General features: G+C 36.7%; 1 protein-coding gene across 5 annotated transcripts in view; it reads left to right on the top strand.

Annotated features, from left to right (window-relative positions):
- Positions 1-21,749, top strand: part of COL12A1 (collagen type XII alpha 1 chain) — a 116,247-nt gene that overhangs the window by 41,371 nt on the left and 53,127 nt on the right. For 4 of the 5 annotated variants that reach the window (XM_040473970.1, XM_040473968.1, XM_040473969.1 and 1 more), the window contains exons 15-27: positions 1,000-1,266; positions 1,707-1,899; positions 2,775-2,896; positions 4,633-4,782; positions 4,864-4,983; positions 5,083-5,247; positions 5,804-5,950; positions 7,495-7,634; positions 8,184-8,313; positions 15,296-15,438; positions 15,750-15,879; positions 17,768-17,904; positions 18,993-19,122. In XM_040473970.1, the coding sequence (XP_040329904.1) occupies positions 1,000-1,266; positions 1,707-1,899; positions 2,775-2,896; positions 4,633-4,782; positions 4,864-4,983; positions 5,083-5,247; positions 5,804-5,950; positions 7,495-7,634; positions 8,184-8,313; positions 15,296-15,438; positions 15,750-15,879; positions 17,768-17,904; positions 18,993-19,122 (1,974 nt within the window). The remainder of the gene's footprint in view (positions 1-999; positions 1,267-1,706; positions 1,900-2,774; positions 2,897-4,632; positions 4,783-4,863; positions 4,984-5,082; positions 5,248-5,803; positions 5,951-7,494; positions 7,635-8,183; positions 8,314-15,295; positions 15,439-15,749; positions 15,880-17,767; positions 17,905-18,992; positions 19,123-21,749) is intronic. The other variant, XM_040473972.1, reaches the window with a different exon arrangement.

The raw sequence follows: 21,749 nt of genomic DNA, 5'->3' as shown, positions 1-21,749 counted from the left end.
ACCTTGCCTGATATCCAATGTTTGAAAAATTTTGTTCAATATACATATTTAGTTTATTTAGATTTTTTAGTTGTTACAAGTGGCCCTTGCCTGTTTGAACACGAAAATTTCTCATAGGATCAAGAAAGATTCTTTACATGAAAATTTCTCTTAGGATCAAGAAAGATTCTTTGCACTGTTTCCTTTACTTTAGTGTCTTCGTGTAGAAATTGCTTATGATCTTTGAATGCTAAGATTATTGAACTGAGTGAAATGATCTTGCTTATATGCTTTAACTTTGTAAAAGAAAAGGGATGTGTGTTGGCTTTTTGTGGATGTTTAGCGATCTGTTTCTGATACTGATATAGTTATTAATAATTGTGAAATATTAGTAAAAGATAATTTAATAAAAAACATTGATTATATATTTATCAAACACTTTTTACATAGTGTTCCCTAAAACACTCAGTGTATACCAGTTTGTTTTTAGAACCCTGGAGATATTTTTATGTGTTCGAGTTTCCTATTCTTTTTGTGTTCATGTCAGTGGCAGTCACAAAAATGGGGTTAACTATAGTCAACTCTGGCTAATCATTTATGGACCATACTTTTTACTGAAAAGACCCAAATAATATTTCTGACCCTGCATTCATGATTTTTAGTATTCTCCACAGCATGATTGCTACTGGAATTCTTTACGGATGGAAATATAATAAAAATTCTAAAGCTCATCTCCGGAAATGGATGTTTTCTTTACTAAAGTCTCTAGAATGCAAAAGGAAATCCGTGCAATATGAACTTCCACTTTTCAGTTATTAGCTAGATAAAGAGAAAACATCTTACCGTGATCTCACTGAGATTAGGCTCACACGCCATCATGAATTTGAGAGATCACATTGCTAAGCAAAAGAATACTGTACATATTTAAGAAACCATAGTTTCTTTTCACATAAATGGGAAAGAAGACATGTATATTTTCTTTCAACACAGTATACATTGCAATCTCCTTTTATCCCACAGTATCCCCAGATTCAAAAACCTTGAAAGTGGATGAAGAAACAGAAAACACAATGAGAGTTACCTGGAAAGCAGCACCTGGGAAAGTCATCAACTACCGTGTTGTGTATCGCCCCCGTGGGGGAGGGAGACAAATGGTTGCTAAAGTGCCACCCACAGTCACCTCAACAGTGTTAAAACGACTTCAGCCCCAGACCACATATGACATTACAGTTCTTCCAATATACAAGACTGGAGAAGGAAAGCTTAGGCAAGGATCAGGAACAACAGGTATAAAACAATTTTTTTTTGGAGGGGGGGCAAGAGTATAATATATTAAAGGAAGGCTTTAATACATCTACTTTATTTGTTAGTGCCTAAAATTAATTCCATAGTAAATTAGATTATAATAATCAGATGGGATCCTGATTAGCATACTAATCCTGGTAAAATGATTCTTCATATTAATGTTCTAATGCTAATATGATCTTATGAATGGTGAGAATTATTTATATATCCACTTGGGTAGCACTTCGTTATCAAGATTTTTATTGGATGTTATGTCTGGTGCTACCACATTTTATAAATATACAATTTGAAGTGTTGTGTTTGCGATGATTCCCATGTACATCACTTAGATATCGCTAATCTGATTTCTTATTGCAGGGGGTAACAAAAAACCCCAAACCTAGTCTTATGGATAATATTTTAAAACATTTTTATCTTTACAGCTTCTCGTTTTAAATCACCCAGAAACCTCAAAACATCTGACCCAACCATGTCAAGCTTCCGAGTGACTTGGGAGCCTGCCCCTGGGGAAGTAAAGGGTTATAAAGTCACTTTCCACCCTACGGGGGATGACAGAAGGCTGGGGGAGTTAGTGGTTGGACCATATGACAATACAGTTGTTTTGGAGGAACTTAGGTAAGAATGAACTATATTCAGTTATGGTTAAAAGATCGAATAGTTTATGTAAATTAGTAGGACTTACACAGATAATCACTTATGTGTCTGATTGCCAGCAGAGTGCTTAAAATCAGCTGAAGTTGCTTTCTTAGTCTTGTTCTTACGGAAGATGAGGTTAGGATTCAGAGGCCAAGCTGAGTTTTTTGTGACATTTTAATGGTTCGGAATGGCATCTTTTCAATAACATCCTGCTTTTTAAAAAATTAACTTTCATATTTCACGATGTCACCAAAAGCAGCTTGTCCCTAGCCAGGCCTGTTGAAATGTGGGGGTTCTTGTGCCTTCTGGAAAGGCCCAGGTGACTCACACTGAGATGCTGAATATGAATCCTCTTCCAGGGTGGGCCATGGGAGAGAGAAGCAGGACTTTGTGCTTGGTGCCAGCTGGCAGGAACAGGAAAGGGTGGGCTGATTAAAGGTCTCGCTTCAGGCTGTGCAGTGGAAAACAAGGAAGTCTGAGTTTGAACAGCACCCTACATTCATCACAGTAGGAAGAATGGACTACTGTGCATTGCCTTTTGGAAAGTTTGTTTGTCTCAATCATTCATTCAACGATATTGAAATCTATATAAATACTCATTGTTTACTTTTAGCAGATTAGAGAGGATGAAATTTATTGAGGTTGCTATGTGCCAGGCATTGTGTAGGTACTTTATGTTACCTTGCAATATACAGCATTTAAATTATTTTCTTAAAGCCCATTGCTTAGAAGCAGTACCTTTTAACTTGCTGTAAGTGAACGTTTATAAAATCAAGATGAATGTGTTTAACAAAGCAAAATGTGCTACCCCTTGAGCCAGTTCTACATACGAACTATATATTTTAACATTTCAGGGCAGGTACCACGTATAAAGTAAATGTTTTTGGAATGTTCGATGGAGGAGAGAGTTCACCCCTTGTTGGACAAGAAATGACAACCCTTTCTGATACAACTGTCATGCCAATTTTATCCTCTGGTAAGAAACTGAGTTACATTTCCCCAGGAAAACTTAATATTATGATGCTATTTCAAATGTGAACTGTTAGGTTAGTCACACAGTGAAAAGCAAATATAAACACTTTATACTACAATATGCTTAAATAATTTGCACACTTAAAAACGTATCTTCAAACAGCTAGCTAAACATACCTTTGACAGTATTTTTTAAGGCCTGTCTTGTCAGCATTTGCATTGGTTACATAGTACTGTATTATTTAAAGCTGAGGTTTTGCAATGGGTAGGTTACATACACTTTCTCTCTTTTTAATAACTAAAATGCAATGTTATTTTGTTAAAGTAGTTGCAGAAATGATTTATTTGGGCTGAGCAAGCAGAGTTCGGTTACATAAATAGGTGGACAGCCATGACTTGGTAAGCAACATGGACGCATCAGCTCTCTGGATTTTTCTGCTCCTGCCACAGTTATTGCTTTGATGTGCATGAAGCTAGCTTTGAACGTTCTTAGAGGTGGAAGTAGTGGATAGAATTTACCTCTAAATGTTTTCCATCATTTGATAAAAAGGAGTAGACCTGGGCAGAGTAGGGGCAGGCTTGCAAAGGCTTAGGTGTTTGGAGTGGTATTTGGGAGTCTTCAGTCCTGATGGGAGGTACTATATGCAAAGGATGCCGTTGTAGTGTGACGAGCATCATTTAATTTTCTCGGATGCTACCACGGCAAGAAGTTGGAAAAGTCATAGCTGGTAATGTAAGCTTCCAGAAAAGAGGGGATTTAAAAAAATGTGGATGTGGACAAAATAAGTCAAAGTGTCAAATCCTGCTGTTTTGTATGAATGTTCTGTTGTTTCTGTTATGATGATATTAACTGACTTATATTTTTATTTTGTAGCTTGTGCACTGAGGATATTGGGATTTTCCTCTTTCCAAAGCACCCTAGCTTTGTATCAGTGTTTGTGCTTGTTGTCTCTAAAGCTCTCAATTTGTATATTTGTTTGCATACTTTTCTAAATTGTCTTCCTTCTTTCTTGATTTTTTAAATGTGCAGACTTCACCATCTGTATTTACCTGATTGTTTTACATAGTACATGATAAAGTTAAACAGCTAGCAACTCAATAATATAGTAGCTATCAGGTTTTAGAACAAGGTATCTTTACTTCCAAAAGGTCTAATAAAGATTCATGTGTCTAATCCTTCATAATATATGTAATAATTACCTGAAGCTTAATTATTTTAGATGTTTTAAGCTCACTAAAACCTTTTTTAGCTCACACATTTTATCAGTTCATTTCGTATTTGTCTGCCAATGACCATTACATATTACCAAAAAATGCTGCATCTAATTTTTAGATCACATTAAAATTTTATTAAAATTATTAATGCCTTGTCGCCAGATGGCTATACATTCTCATTCAATTATTTCAGCTCTTGGGTTTGTAAGCCCTTTCAAATACAATGATGGTTTAATTTAAGTCTCCAGCATCTATGACTGTAGCCAGGAAAGAGTCAAAGATGAAGGAAATATTTGCCATTGAAATATCATTGGAGGGATTGGTGAACCTTATGAATGTTATTTGAGGTTAATGAATCATATTGACATATTTTTGGAGTCTTGACCTCCAAATCACCAAGCTAAGCTACAGAACTGAAGCAGCTAGGCAACACTGAGCATCCAGGGATGGCAGAGGCATGGCTAGGAAGTCATTCTACTAAGAATTTGCTCCTTACTCTGTCCTGTCTCATGATTGCCATGTCAGGAATGGAGTGTCTCACCAGAGCAGAAGCAGACATTGTGTTGCTGGTGGATGGATCATGGAGCATTGGCCGGGCAAATTTTAGAACCGTGAGGAGTTTCATTTCTCGCATTGTGGAAGTCTTTGAAATTGGTCCCAAAAGAGTACAAATTGGTAGGTCTGGCAATATTGAAGACCTTTAGACATTTTTGTCCTTCTTTTTTATATATGCTAATGCCAGTGGTGTTATTTTAGCCCTTGCTCAGTACAGTGGGGATCCCAGAACAGAGTGGCAGTTAAATGCTCACAGAGACAAGAAGAGCTTGTTGCAAGCAGTGGCAAACTTACCATACAAAGGAGGCAATACTCTCACAGGTGAGTAAGGACAGCCTGGTGCACTTTTAGGTCTTGCTTTTGGTCAGAACTTGTGGCTGAGTAATGATGCGACTGATTCTCTTTTAAAAATCCCACTAGGCATGGCTTTGAATTTCATTCGTCAACAGAGCTTCAAGACCCAAGCTGGCATGAGGCCTCGAGCTCGAAAAATTGGTGTTCTCATCACTGACGGAAAATCACAAGATGATGTTGAGGCACCTTCAAAGAAACTCAAGGATGAAGGCGTGGAGTTGTTTGCTATTGGTAAGCGCTCGAAAGGCTAGCAGTGCCCCTGGGGTTACAAAAGCTGAGGCTATTTTTGTAGTTAAAATATTTTTGAAGCATAAACACATAAACATATTTTCCCTATCACATAATTTATTAAACATATTTTCCCTATCACATAATTTATCAAAAAGATATGCCAAGAAGTCAACTCATTTTCTTCTTTTCCCCTTGTAATGGGATGCAACTACATGGCTTCTTGGAAGAAAGTAATGGGTCAGGAGGACAAATGTACTATTAGTAGGATGCAGGAAAATCCCTGTTTGTTTTTCTGTGGCACCATGTTTATTTTTGATAGCCATTATTTTACTTTCCAGAGAAAACACTCAAGAGACACTTTTTGGTGGGAAATTGGTGCTAGAAGCATTTAGAAGAAGCCAATTCAGAATAGCCTTTAGTTCACATTATTTTTTTATTTGTTTCTATTTTGTGCCAGAGATAGTCATTTTATTATTGAGGAAAATCATATGTGTATTCTAGTTAACATTGAAAATCCAAATGCTTTTAATTTGATGTATCCTTTTTTTTTTGCAAGGCATTAAAAATGCTGATGAAGATGAGTTAAAGATGATTGCGACGGATCCTGATGATATTCATGCATACAACGTGGCTGATTTTGAGTCACTCTCTAGGATTGTAGATGACCTCACCATTAACTTGTGTAACAGTGTCAAAGGTCCAGGTAAGATTAGCCTAGGGCTTCTCGCCCTCAGCACTGTTGATATTTGGGAGAGATAATTATTTTTTGTATGGGGAAAGGGGACTCTTTTGTGTATTGTGACATGTTTAGCAGCGTCCCTTGGCTCTGCCTACTGGATGTCAGTAGCATTCCCTGAGTTGTGACAACTAAAAATATCTTTGAATGTTGCCAAATATCTGATGGGAAGAATAATGCCCTCAGTTGAGAATCATTAGTTTAGTCCGTGATTTTTTCTCAGATTTGTTTCTGATGGCAACGAATTAGAAATGACTTCTAGCTTATTTGAAGATAAGCAACTAATATGGTAGAAGTGGTTCATATGCTTTGGGTATTGAGAATACATGTATTTGACTTTTTTCCTTGAGTTTCTCTCTCCAAACATTTGCAGATTTTCCTTTTGGATTTTGAACAACAGACTGACCTTTTCCCTGGAGAAATAGACCAGCCAGGAAGCCAGAATTTTTAGGCTTCTGGCTCTGGGTTAGCTGAGGGAGTTGTAGTTTTATTTAGTTGGAGAGAACTTTGAGTGGGGATGAAAACACCTTTTATCAGTTTTCCTTTATTTATTTTTTATCAGCTGTGTAATAGTTGCATTCATTCTAGTTTCCCAGACTGTAAAATTGCTTGATAATTTTGTAGGCTTGATTATGACCCAACTATAATAAAGGTTAGAGTACTAAGAATGGAAATGCTTTCCCCAGCTTTACAAAGAAAGTTGAAAGAGTTTATAGGAGAATGATTGCTATGCTAATGAAGTCATTGAATTAATTCTCCTTAAATTATTATTTGGGACATCTTTCTAATGATCACTGTGAACTTAATATTTCTATTTCATTGATGTTACGTCTAGATATTGGTCTGTAGTCATTCTGTTGTTCATTGGTCATTTCACTTTCCTTAACCAGAGAGAGCACAATCACAGGCAGTAGGATATTCCCAAATTTTAAAAGACTTGGTTGTTTTTCTTCTCTCTTGAGAAAGAAAGTGGGTAGCTTCTCTTACCACTGAACTAGGTCCTATAGGAGAACTAAACATAATGAGAAACCAATTCTGTCCACACAGAGTATAACTTATTGTTAAGGAGATTAAGACATGAATATAAATAATCAAATGATAATGAGGGTGGTGAATGTGGGTGGTCCAACAATGATAGAGACAGTGGAATTGTCAGGACCCAAATCCTTATTCATCAGTTATATGTATAAGGTTAGGGAAAGGAGGAAGTAATCAAGGACAATTCAGAGGTTTTAGAGTCTAGGTGATTGGTAAACAGGTAGCGCCACAAGAAAGAGTGGGATCAGGTTTTAATGAAAGATGAACCCAGGCTTGAATCTTCAGGGACTGAAAAATCCTTTGCCCACCCAGGGAGGTCTTACGGGCAATGGGACTCTAGACTGATTTACTTTTTATCAGGATGTGTGTACAAATTTGAAATACGGGGAGTAATACTGTTTCGATCTAATTTCAGATTTCATCACCTTGCTATAATAATGATAAAAGCGTATGCATTTTACTTCCATGTGTAGGTGACCTGGAAGCACCTTCTAACCTAGTTATTTCTGAGCGAACCCATCGTTCTCTTAGAGTGAGCTGGACACCTCCTGCTGACAGCGTGGACAGGTATAAGGTGGAATACTATCCCGTTTCTGGAGGGAAACGTCAAGAAGTGAGTAGACAACATCTACAGCCCACTCCTTCCTGATACTGAGATTGAGTCCTTCACATTAAGGTTCAAAAAATGTTGGGTGTGGAGCAAGAAAGATGTAGAGAGCGGCAGAACTGAATCAACAGTGGTGCTTTCTATTCCTTGCTAGGCAAACACTTCCATTTGGGCTTAATTAAAGGAAAAGAGCTTTGCTTAAATTCTCATGGTTTCTAAGAATTGCAGAATATCAATATGATTTTTAATCAAAGGATGCTTGATTTATTTGTGAGTTTATAGTAGAATCCTTGAGGTGGAAGGAAACACTAAAGATGATCTAGTTTTACCCACTCATTTTACAAATAAATAAGGAAACAACAGCTGGGAGAATAAATGATATGAATTGTCTAAGATCTCATTGTAATCTGGTAATTTCCAAAAGCAAAAGACAATGGTTTCATCGAAATATAATTTCTAAGCTCATTGCAGTTAACTTACTTTGTAATGGTCGTAGAAAAGAAGGAAGTGATTACAGCATAAGTTGCTATTATTTTTTAAATTTTTTTCCCCTAGTTTTATGTGAGCCGGCTGGAAAGTAGCACAGTACTGAAAGATCTGAAGCCTGAAACGGAGTATGTTGTTAATGTGTATTCTGTGGTAGAAGATGAATATAGTGAGCCTCTGAAGGGCACAGAAAAAACTTGTAAGTCAGATTAAAAAAAAATCTTCTCATTATTTTGTTTTTTAAGATGAATAGGTGGCAGTCTATGTGGGATTTTTGGCAGCCTTACATATCATTCCATTGTTCAATATCCATTCAACAAATATTTATTAAGTGTGTTCTTTGTACAGGTGCTCAATAAATACTCATCTGTGCTTACTGGCTGTTCTTGCAATCATGGGACTCCACTGGTAGAATGGGTAGTCATGGCCATAGATAACGGAGAGGGCTCACTTACCTTTCATATAGTTATTCACTTAAGAAAGGTGTCATGTGGGGAGTGGGACAAAGATTAGGAAGAGGAGCTGTGCAGAGATGACCTATTCAGTTTTGCATGTAGCCAGATCTTCCTGCTGTCAATGACATCAACCCTTTTTTCCTGGCCTTTTCATCCTGGCCTTTATTAGAGAAGTTCTAATGGCTTTGACTTTGAGTAGAGCTTCTGGCAGAGTTGTTCCTTGCTCCTATTCCTGGTAAGGTTTCTGAGGCCGAATGAAAGAACTCTTTCCTTTTCCCACCTTCTTGGCTGGACTCCAGGGGAAGGGAGGCCAGTAATAAGATGAAGGAGTGGGCATCACTCTCTCTAAGACAAGAATTGACTCTACTTACTGTTCAGTTCCTTAAGTCTTTATCTCTTCCCCCTCTCTTTATTGTATAAGGTTTAGGTGTACAACATTGTAAGCTGACATCTGTATACACTACAAAGTGATCACCCTCAAAAGTCTATTACCATCCATCACTCTACACTTGATCCTCTTTATCCCTTTCACCTACCCTCCAACCCTGTTCCCCTCTGGTAACTAGTGATATGTTCTCCGTATATGGATTTGGTTTTGTTTGTTTGGATTTTGTTTGTTTTTAGACTCCACGTATGAGTGAAGTCATGTGGTATTTCTCTTTCTCTTAACCTATTTCACTTAGCATAATACCCTCAAGGCCCATTCTTGTTGTCACTAATGGCAAGATTTAATTCTTTTTTATGGCTGAGCAGTATTCCACTTTATATATACTTCTATATATTTCATTATATATCACTTCTTCTTTACCCATTTATCCACCAGCACACAGAGAGGTTGTTTCTATATCTTGGTCATTATAATATGACATTATATAATATAAGCATTATATAATGCTTCAGTGAACATAGAGTTGCATATATCTTTTGAATTAGTGGTTTGTACTCTTTGAATAAATAGCCAGTAGTGGAATAGCTGAATCTTATGGTATCTATTCTTAATTTTTTTGCAGAATCTCCATACTGTTCTCCATAGTGACCACACCAATTTGCAATCCCACCAATAGTGTATCAGGGTTCCCTTTACTCCACATCCTTGCCAGCACTTGTTATTTCATATCTTTTTGATAATAATGATTCTAACATATATGAAGTGATACCTCTCATTATAGTTTTGAATTGTGTTTTCCTAATAATCAGTGATGTTGAACATCGTTGCATGTGCCTGTTAGCCATCTGTATGTCTTCTTTGGAAAAATGTCTATTCACATCCTCTGCTCATTTTTTAATTGGGTTCTTTGTTTTGTTGTTCTTGTTGTTGTTGTGTTGTATGAGTTTTTTATACATTTTGAATATTAACTCCTTATTGGAGTTTTGATTTGCAAATATCTTCTTCTATCCAGTGGGTTGCTTTTTGTTTTGATGACATTTTCCTTTGCTGTGCAGAAGCTTTTTAGTTTGATGTGGTCTCATTTGTCTATTTTTATTTTTGTTTCCCTTGCCTTTGGAGTCTCAGCCACAAAAGCATTACCATGACTGGGGCAGCTGCGTGGCTCAGTTGGTTAAGTGTCTGACTTCAGCTCAGGTCATGATTTCACAGTTCATGAGTTTGAGCCCCACATTGGGCTCTGTGCTGACAGCTCAGAGCCTGGAGCCTGCTTCAGATTCTATGTCTCCCTCTCTCTCTGCCCCTCCCCTGCTCACACTCTGTCTCTCTCTCAAAAATAAATAAACGTTAAAAAAATTAAAATAAAAAAAACATTACCAAGACTGATGTCAAGGAGCTTACCATCTATGTTTTGGTTCTAGGATTTTTATAGTTTCAGGTTTTACATTCAAGTCTTTAATCCATTTTGAGCTAACTTTTGTGTATGGTGTATGAGAGTGATCTAAGTTTCATTCTTTTGTATGTGGCTGACCAGTTTCCCAGCACCATTTATTGAAGATACTGTTTTTATTCCATTGTACATACAATGGTTCCTCTGTCATAAATTAATTGTCCATATATGTGCAGGTTAATTTCTGGACTCTCAATTCTGTTCTATTGATATGTGTGGTTTTTTTTGCCCATACCATACTGTTTTAATTACTATAACTTTGTAATATAGTTTGAAATCAGGGACTGTGATACTTTCAACTTTGTTCTTTTTTAAAAAATTTTTTAACATTATTTATTACTGAGAGACAGAGACACAGAGCATGAGTGGGGGAGGGGCCGAGAGATGGAGAGACACAGAATCTGAAGCAGGCTCCAGGCTCCGAGCTGTCAGCACAGAGCCCGATATGGGGCCTGAACACACAAGTCACGAGATCGTGACTTGAGCCGAAGTCGGACGCTTAACCGACTGAGCCACCCAGGCACCCCACAACTTTGTTCTTCTTTCCCTGTGATTGCTTTGGCTATTCAGCACCTTTTGCGGTTTCACATACATTTTAGAATTATTTGTTCTAGTTTTGTGAAATATGCCATTGTAACTTTGATAGGGATTGCATTGAATCTGTAGATTTTTATGGATAGTCTGGACATTTTGACAGTATAAATTCTTCCAATCTATGAGCATAGTATGTCTTTCCATGTCTTTGTGTATCTTCAATTTCTTTTATTAGGTTTTATTAGTTTTCAGTGAATAGGTCTTTCACCTCTTTGGTTAAATTTATTACTAGATATTTTATTCTTTTTTATGCAATTACAAATGAGGTTATTTTTTTAATTTGTCTTTTTGATAGTTTGTTATTAGTGTATGGAAATACGATGGATATCTGTATATTGATTTTATGTCCTGTGAATTCATTTATTAGGTCTAACAGTTTTTGGTGGCATCTTTAGGGTTTTCTCTATATAGTAACATGTCATTTGCAAATAGTGATAGTTTTACTTCTTCCTTTCTGATTTGAATACCTTTTTTCCCCCTTGCCTAGTTGCTATATTTAGGACTTCCAATACTATGTTGAATTAGTGGTGAGAGTGGGCATGCTTGTCTTGTTCTTGAACTTGGAGGAAAAGCTTTCAGCTTTTTCCCATTGAATGTGATGTTGGCTGTGGGTTTGTCATATACGGACTTTATTATATTGAGGTAAATTTCCTCTATTGCCACTTTGTTGAGAGTTTTTTTAAAATCATAAATGGGTGTTGAATTTTATTGAATGCTTTTTCTGCATCTGTTGAGATGATCATATGATTTTTATCCTTCATTTTGTTAATGTTGTATATAACATTGATTGGTTTGTGAATTTGAACCATTCTTCATCCCTGGAATAAATCCCACTTGATCATAATGTATAATGCTTTTAATGTATTGTTGAATCTGGTTTGCTAATATGTTGTTGAGGATTTTTACATCTATGTTTGTCAAGGATATTGACCCATAATTTTCTCTCTTTTTGTGTGGCATCCTTGTCTGGTTTTTATGTCAGGGTAATGTTGGCCTCATAAAATGTGTTTGGAAGCATTCCCTCCTCTTTAATTTTTGGAAGAGTTTGACAAGGTTACGTTTTAAATCTCCTTGACTGTTTGGAAGATTTCACCAGTGAAGCTGTTTGGTCTTGAACTTTTGTTTGCTGGGAGTTTTTGATTTCTGATTCAATCTTCTTGCTAGTAATCACTTTACTCAGGTTTTCTATTTCTTCCTGATTCAGTCTTGGGAGATTGTATGTTTCTAAGAATTTATCCTTTTCTTCTAGGCTGTCTAGTTTGTTGGCATATTGTTTTTTGTAGTAGGTCTTTTAAAAAAATGTTTATTTATTTTGAGAGAGAGAGAGAGAGAGAGGGAGAAAACAAGTGGGGGAGGGGCCGACAGAGAGAGAGAGAGAGAGAGAGAGGGAGAGAGAGAGAGAGGGAGAGAAAGAGACTCCCAAGTAGACTCCATGCTGCGTACAGAGCCATTCATGGGGCTTGATTTCACAACCGTGAGATCATGACCTGAGCTGAAATCAAGGGTCAGACACTTAACTGACTGAGCCACCCAGGCATTCCTATGTAGTGTCTTATGATCTTCCCCCCCTTCCCACCATGACATCAGTTGTAACTTTTCTCTCATTTCTGATTTTGAGTCCTTTTTTTTCTTTGTTTGTTTAACTAAGGGTTTTTTTTTTTTATTTTGTTTATCTTTTTCAAAGAACCAGCTCTTAGTTTCATTGATCTTTTCTATTTCCTTAGTCTCTATTTAATTTATTTCTGCCTCTGATGTTTATTACTTCCTTCCTTCTAACTTTGGGCTCAATTTATTTTTCTTTTTCTAGTTTCTTTAGGTGTAAAGTTAGATTGTTTATTTGAGATTTTTCTTGCTTCTTGACATAAACCTATATTGCTATGAACTTCCCTCTGAGAACTGCTTTTGCTGAATCTCATAGATTTTGGTATGCTATTTCTCTTTTATTTTTTTCTAAGTATTTTCTGATATCTCCTTTGCTTTCTTTGATGACCTCATGGTTGTTCAGTTACATGTTATTTGTTTTCATGTTTTTGTGTTTTTTCCAGTTTTGTCATTGTAATTGATTTTAGTTTCTTACCATTTTTGTCAGAGAAGATGCTTGATACAATTTTAGTCTTCTTAAATTTATTGAGACTTATTTTGTGACCCAACATGTGATCTATCTTGGAGAATGTTCCATGTGCACTTTAGAAGCATGTGCATTCTACTGCTTTTGGATAGAATGTTCTGCATATATCTATTATGGCCATGTGACCTAATGTGTCATTTAAGACCAATATTGCCTTATTGATGTTCTGTCTCATGACCTATTCATTGCTGTAAGTAGGGTTTTAAAGTCTCCTACTATTATTTTTTTGCTTTCAATCTCCCCTTTTAGGTTTTTAAATATTTGTTTTATATACTTTGGTGCTCCTGTGTTGGGTATTTATAAATAAACTTTTATTTTTAATGTTGTATCTTCTGCCTGGGTTGATCTTTTTATCATTATGTGGTGCCCCCTTTGTCTTTTAGTACAGTATTTATTTTAAAGTCTATTTTGTCTGATATGAGTATAGCTACATCAGCTTTCTTTTCATTTCCATTTGCATAGAATATTGTTTGGCATCCCTTCACATTCAGTCTGCATGTGTCCTTATTTCTGAAATGAGTCTTTTGTAGGTAGCATATAGACAGTCCTTTTTTTTTTTTTTTTAAATCTATTTATCCACTCTGTCTTTTGATTGGTAAATTTAGTCCATTTATATTTGAAGAAATAATCAATACGTATGTACTTATTTCCATTTTGTTGTTTTCTGGTTGTTTTTGAAGTTCTTCTTTGTCCTTTTTCTTCTCTTTTTCTCTCCTCTTGTGGTTTCCTGGCTTTCTTTAGTGTTATGTTTAGATTTCTTTCCTATTTTCTTTTATATTTATTAGTATTAGTTTTTCTTTGTGGTTACTGTGAGATTCATATGTAGCATCCTATGCATATGATAGTCTCTTAAGTTGATAGCAACTTAAATTTGAACACATTCCCAAATTTTACATTTTTATCTCCCATTTTTCATATTTTTAAAGAAATGATGTTTTATGTAAGAAGATTTTTTTAAATATTTATTTTTGAGAGAGAGAGAGAGAGTGTGGGTGGAGGAGGGGTAGAGAGAGAGAGACAGGGGGACAGAGGATCCAAAGCGGGCTTTGTGCTGATAGCAGAGAGCTGGATGTGGGGCTTGAATTCACAAACCATGAGATCATGACCTGAAGTCGGATGCTGAGCCACCCTGGCACCCCACGTTTTATATTTTTGATGATACATTTTGCATCTTTTATTTTATGCATCCTTTAGGTAATTATTATAATTTTAGTTAACTTTACTACTTTTGTCTTTTGACCTTCATACTTGCCTTATTGGTGATTGATCTACTATCTTTGCTATATATTTACTTTTTCCAGTGAAATCATTACTTTCATATTTCTCCTACCTCTCCTACCTGCCCTGATATGGCTCTTTTCTCTTTGTTGTGGAAGGTACTATTCCTCTAGTTCTCAGGTCTTTCTGTTTCAGAGGAAATTATTTCATATGTGGCTATAAATTTTTCACATCCATGGGAAGAGGTGATTTCAGAGTCTTCTTTTGTTACCATCTTGAACCTGTCCTCCATCTCTTCTCTTACTATCCTTCATATTAGATCATAGGAACTGGGAAATAATGTATTTCATAATGGGCAGGATTAATCTGATATTTTCTTGAAACTTTAAACTCAATATTTGGACAGTATATAGAAAGCTATATGGGTATTAAATGAAGAGGAAACTGAAAATCTTTTACTGTGCCTCATGGGCCTGGGTCCAGAAGTCCACGAATCCCCTAAGTTTCAGTTATTAATGTATGGCACTCTCACTTAATTTTTCTTTAATCAATGATGAAATAAAATACTGTACTTGTTACTTATGTATGAAATTTTATGATTGAAGTCTGAAAAGAGACAACTTAAAGATATTCCAGAAAAAGAGATTGATATTTCAGGAAGTTGTTATCTATTTTCACTTCCATATGGACTCATTGGAATGCCAGTTGAAATTTAAACTTTCTTTTTTTATAAAATAGTTGTAACTTGCTGTCCTGAGTATGAGGTGGCAATGAACAATGAGATTAGGTTTTTCAGGAGAGAGGAAAGAATTATATTGACCCTCATTGACTTCTTGCAGCAACCCATTCTCTATTTAGCATATATAATACCAATTATTAAATAGGAGTCAACAATTAAAAATGAGTAGATTGACAGGAATTAGACTGATGTCTGCCTTTACATTCCAACAGTACCAGTCCCCGTGGTCAGCATGAATATTTATGATATTAGCCCTACCAGCATGCATGTGCAGTGGCAGCCAGTGGGAGGGGCTACTGGCTACACCGTGACATACGAACCCACCAATGCCACAGAACCAGCAAAACCGAAAGAGGTGGGAGACATTTGTTTCTTTATCATTGGGTCTTCCTGAGACTTTATAGTTTTAGAGACTGCATTAAACTGCAGTTGCTTATGAACTTATTTATAACTACATGCAAAATGGAAAAATAGAAAATTAGATTTGTGACCTTTGACACATTTTTAAAAAACATTGGCATGAAAGGAAATTCTGTTCAGAGAAATGAAAAATAAACGTTGTGTTTTATAATCTAGTGGTTACAAATAGGCCATAATTGGCTAGCCCCAGTAAATGGAAATGTTTGATTTGAATGTCTTATTTCCCTTTGGCATGTCCATATGCAGATGCGTGTGGGGCCAACAGTGAACGACGTGCAGCTGACTGATCTTTTTCCCAACACTGAGTATGCAGTCACAGTGCAGGCTGCCTTGCACGACCTCACTAGTGAACCTGTCACTGCTCGGGAAGTCACCTGTAAGATATTACCAGTTTTTATTCTTTCTTTATTGCTGTTGATGTAATGTTCATTAGGATTTTTCTTCCACCCAATGACACTATCAATACTTGAATAATTTGTGCATAAATTACAGGGTTATTCCTTATGGGAATCACAATTGAGAATTAAAGTTAATTCTAGACTTATGGCAGCATCTTAAATTGATTCTAGGATGTACTTTTTTTTCACATTTAACGTAGTTGATACTGAGGATGTTTCTTAACAATCAGTGGTGGGTGTCTTACAAGTAGTTTTGGCCAAGTGTCAATGAGGGCATAGAATATAAAATAATGGTATATTTAAGTATGATATATAGCACTGGTGAGAAGGGAATGTCGGGTGAGTGTAATTTTGGAGGAAGATTCTAGACTTAAGATTAAGATGTTTCAAGTTCTTGCTGAAGTAGAAACTTTATGGCACATGTAGATAAGTCTGTTTCAATTACGTGAGCTAATCAGTTTACTCAATCCAAAAACATATTTATTGATCATCTGTGGTACTTCAGTCACTTTGCTAGGTATTGGGAATGCACCAATAGATAATAAAAGGTGTAGTGTAAAGCATGTGGACTCCTTTGTGGTTTGCACTTTTCTTGAGTTATTGATCAGTCCCTTTTGTGTTTTTGGTTTGTTTCATTGGCATTCAGGTGCTTTTTCTTGAAAAGGACAATGATTGCACTTAGGACCCTTGCCTTTCCTGGCTAGAACTTTTGTTTCATGCTTGTTGAGGTGGTCATATTGGAATAGATGACTAGGTTTAAATTTGAGTCTCAGCCCACGTTTCTAAGGAAATTAAGAAGTTAGAAGGAAACTTCAAGGGGGAGGGGAAGTGATACAGAAGCATGATAAGGCAGAAAAGAGAAAGAGCCCTTGAAGGGTGGGACAGTATAAATTCACTGACAACAAATAATCATTTTTTATATACTAGACCCTGTGTAGAGCTGGTGGTGGTTTTGTAGAAATGAGGTAGTGGCAGATGGAAAGAGTGGGAAGCCAGCTAGGGATTGGAGATAGGTGTTCTCAGAGTGTCTGGAGAGAAGATGGAAGAGTCATAATGGCATGAAAGGCGAGTGTGGTCATGGATTTGATATGGAACTGGAATACAACAGTGGAGGAAGGGAGGACACAGAGATGCAGAGAGACAAAAACATTGAAGGGAAAAAGGTGCAGAAACATGGAAGTGGAGGGTGACGTTCAGGAGGAAGGATGTACAGAGTTGAAATGAGAGACAAAGGAAATTGGTCAACGGGCAGCTAGAAAGTGAGATCTGTCTAATATATTCTTTGTTGGTTATCCTTAGCCATGTTCTTTTTAAGGTAAGGTTTTGTTTGACTTGGCAAAAAGTTTGTCATTTGGATTTTCTTGTAACCATTCATGCTTCTGTGGATTTTCTTACCAGCTTACCGGGTGCTTAATTTTGGCCCATCTTCATTCTTCATTCTCATAACCATTTGTTTTTCTATCATTTTCTTTTAAGGGACCATAACTCTTTCTATTTTGTTTTCTATCCTAACTGATTTAAATATCTGATAAACACAAGCTGCACATTTATGCTGAATTATGATATATTATAGCTGAATAGCAAGTAAGATCTTATTAAAATAGTATGGAAGGAAGTCTGCATATAAAAGAGAAATTATAATTATAATAAAAATTTAAATTTATCATATTTTTAAAGATCCTTACTAAGAAAAATTGAGCTCTACCTAGTAGAATCATAGTATGTTTATCAGCATAGCTATTTTTCAAAGTTATTTTGCTGCACACTGTTAAGTTTTCTGCAAACAACTCCTTGAAAACGTGTGTAAATGCATTGGAATTCTGTGGTGAGAGCCACATCAAAATCTCATTTCTCATGCGTCTCCAGTGCCTTTACCCAAACCTCGAGATCTGAGACTCAGAGATGTGACTCACAGCACCATGAATGTGTTTTGGGAACCCGTGCCTGGAAAAGTGCGTAAATATATCGTTCGCTACAAAACACCAGAAGAGGATGTCAAAGAGGTAAGTTGAAGACTGGAATGGATTTGGAAATATTTGTTTTCTGTAGGTTTAATAAAAGAACCCAAATTAGTATAGAGAATAGCATGTTTGAATACTTGTAACCTTATTAATACAGTATTGAAAATTTGTTATATTAATAAAACATTTTTTGAATACTTGATGATATATTGGACTGTGTTGCATTTAGTTTGGAAATGTTTTGTTGTGTGATATTGATCTCAAAATCATTATCCCTTAATGGATAGAGTCGTAGAATGTAGTTGGTACTTCCTTCTCATTAAGATGCCTTTTATGGTACTCTGCATTCTATAAATTACTAAAAATATCATAATAATGTTTCTAAAAATAAAAGCTAGCAAAGGATCCAGGAAAGAAGAGGGGAGTTCATCAGATAGTAGGAAGATAGGGCAATGCAGCACGACTGAGAGAAAGGGTAAATGTATTCTTAGAGGAGGGTCCCTTTGGCGGTGAGCGTTTTTGAAATGATGTTGGGGCAGAGATCTGTTTCGATGACAACCTGATTCAAGGTGGGAGCAAACTGAGGGCCTTCACTAGAGAATGGGCTTAAAACTTATGTGTGCTTGGGGGCACATTAATGACATTTTTGGTAGATAGAAATAGTTTCCGTAAGCACTCACTTGTTGACTGTGCTGGTCATTTGGATTATACTAAAGCTAATTTATACATGTGCACACATTCATTTCATTCTAGGTTTCAATTTCAAAAGAGGCACAATGACCAGTGGGCCTCACAGGATTCTTGTGCATAACAAATGAGGTAATGCACAGGAGAACATTTCTGAAAGAAGTAAGGCAGTGATACAAAAGGAAACAGAGAAACTGTCGTTGCAAAATGGTTAGGTTGCTTGAATCTGTAGAGAGTCATTATTTACCAAACCCTAGTGTCAATATATTTTTCCACATTGGAAGCATTTAAACTGTCTCTGGTTCCTGGACTCTTTTGCATATTAGAAACCATTGCTATTTTTTGTAGCACAATTCTTATGCTCTTTTGCTAAGAGGTACAGTAAACAACAGAAATGTTAAAACTATACTCTTTGTAAAAATAGTTCCACTGCTCTATTACAGGTAGAAGTAGACAGGTCAAGGACCAGCACCCCTCTCAAAGACCTGCTCTCACAAACCCTGTACACAGTAGGGGTTTCTGCAGTATATGATGAAGGGGAGTCTCCCCCGGTGACTGCTCAAGAAACTACCCGTAAGTTGTGATCATGCTTCCTTGATAATTGAGAAACAACATTACATGACTGTGTAACTGAACTTATTGGGTCATTTTGTTTCTTAGTACAATTTTTTTTGAATATTTGTGGATTTCCAGATTGCTTTTTATTTATTTTCTGCCCGTCTTCTACCTTCATGTCCATTCCTTTTATTTTCAAATTTATTGTGTTATTTTATTTTTCAATTAAGTTTTTAATTTTTGAAAAATTAAAAAAAAATTAATGTTTTTATTTATTTTGAGAGAGAGAGAGACAGAGAGAGAGAAAGAGGAAGAACAGGGAAGGGGCAGAGACAGAGAGGGAGAGAATCCTAAGCAGCCTCCATGTGGTAGCACAGAGCCCTACGTGGGGCTCTAAGTCACAGACCTTGAGATCATGACCTGAGCTGCAATCAAGAGTTGGACGCTTAACCAATTGAGCCACCCAGGCACTCTATTTAAAAATTTTAAAAATGTTTTTATTTATTATCTAAGTTTAAAATTTTAATTCTAGTATAGTTAACATACAGTGTTATGTTTCAGGTGTACAATATAGTGATTTAACATGTCCATTCCTTCTATGATATGTTTATCTTACTATTATTCTATCAGCCACTGTCATTAATTCATCTTCCAGATACTCAACTGGTGTGTGTACGTGTGTGTGTGCGTGCGTGTGTGCATGTGTGTGGGGGGGGGGTGGGGAGGAAGTATATTCTTGATGTAAGTTGGCCATTTTCTCTGGGAAAGTTGTGTTAGTTATCAAATATTTTTTGAAATCTTACTATATATAAAGTGCTATCAGCGGTAACAAAATATAAAATCTTTGCCTTCAGTAGTTCATGATTTCATTGTGGAGATAAGAAAAAGTAATTGACAATGTAGGGGCTCATGTAAGGAAGGTGAGGTAAGCGGCACTCAGGTTGCGCACTGTCGGGTTTCAGAGGAAGGGGAGGCTTGCACGGTGGAAAGGCAGGGGAGATGCAGGGCAACCTGCCCTGGTCCTGTCTCACCTGCTCCATTTTGTTGCTGCTTCCAGGGATGTCCGTTTCTTCCTGTGTCATGGTACTTGCATAGTATTTAACCCAATTATTGTTGCTCGTTAATCTTTTTCTATTCTGCTTACCCCTTCTCCCCACAAGTGAAGGCAGAGACATACTTACTTTGTACAACTTTGCATCTCCAGTGCCTGGCACCGTGCTTAGCACATAATTTCCTAATCAAATAGCGCTTAAGAAGTTGAGGTCTAGAGGGGCGTGTGGATTGGTTGAGCATTCAACTTCTTCTCAGGTCATGATCTCATGGTTTGTGAGTTTGAGCCCCACTTCAGGCTCTGTGCTGACAGCCTGGATCCTGGAGTCTGCTTTGGACTCTGTGTCTCCCTCCCTCTCTGCCCCTACCCCGCTCTTTCTCTTTCTCTCTCTCTCTCAAAAATAAATAAACACTAAACAAAATTAAAAAAAAAAAGTTGAGGTCTAGAGCCGGTCTAGTTCCAAAGAAATATAATGGGAGCTACTTATGAAATTCACAGTTTTCTAGTAGCCACATTTGAAAAAGTAAAAGGAGGGGTGCCTGGGTGGCTCAGTCGGTTGAGCGGCTGACTTCGGCTCAGGTCATGATCTCGCGGTCCGTGAGTTCGAGCCCTGCGTCGGGCTCTGTGCTGACAGCTCGGAGCCTGGAGCCTGTTTCAGATTCTGTGTCTCCCTCTCTCTGCCCCTCCCCCGTTCATGCTCTGTCTCTCTCTGTCTCAAAAATAAATAAACGTTTAAAAAAAAATTGAAAAAGTAAAAGGAGACAGAGGAAACTAATTTCAATGTGTTCTATTTAACCCAATATATAAAAAGTGTTGTCATTTTAATATGTATCAGTAAAATAATTATATTAATACTTCTCATAATTTTTTCCTATAATAATTATTTGAAATCCAGTACATATTAACTTTATACTTACAGTATTTCTCAATTGGGACTAGTACTCAGTAGCTACTACTGTATGGCTAGTAGCTTTGACAGGAGACACCACAGGTCTAGAAAATTTAAATGACTTGCCCCACCTCATCCAGCAAGGTACTGCTGGGATCAATACAAATCTGGAACATTTGCTTCCTGCCCTGTAACTCCCTCACTAGAGGCCCCAAAGCTTCTCCTTTCGTACCTAACTGTCTATACAGGATCAGGGAGTCTGGTCAAATGTTACAGCCTACTCCTTAACATCAGACAGTATCGACTTCTGCTTTTCTTATCATGTGATTGCTGCTAGCAATCTCAGCTGTCTTCTTGGCATGGTTCTTACCTGGAAAGGGTAGTGCCTGGATGGGAATATCAGTGCATGCGAGTAGACAGACAGCTCTGCATAAACATAACAGGTGTAGTAAAGAAAAAAAGTCAGGAAAAAAAGACTAGTGGAAGGAGGTAATTTAGCAATGACTAAATCAATACTTTCAATGTGTTTTTAATCCTTAAGACTTCCTAATACCTTTTAGATATATTGAAAGTACATCCTTAACATGTGGTTTGCTTTGAAGATGTGTTTATGAAAGTGGTGCCACTCAGTATTTCATTGGGCCTTTTCACTGTAATTATTAGAAATAAATTTTTGATGGGTCTGGATTTTGTGTAGTTGGCTTT

Source organism: Herpailurus yagouaroundi, unplaced genomic scaffold (assembly GCF_014898765.1).
Source record: "Herpailurus yagouaroundi ecotype Mexico unplaced genomic scaffold, PumYag 139, whole genome shotgun sequence".
Lineage (NCBI taxonomy): Eukaryota > Metazoa > Chordata > Mammalia > Carnivora > Felidae > Herpailurus > Herpailurus yagouaroundi.
Note: the sequence above shows the minus strand (reverse complement) of the source record. Positions and strands in the feature narration are given on the sequence as shown.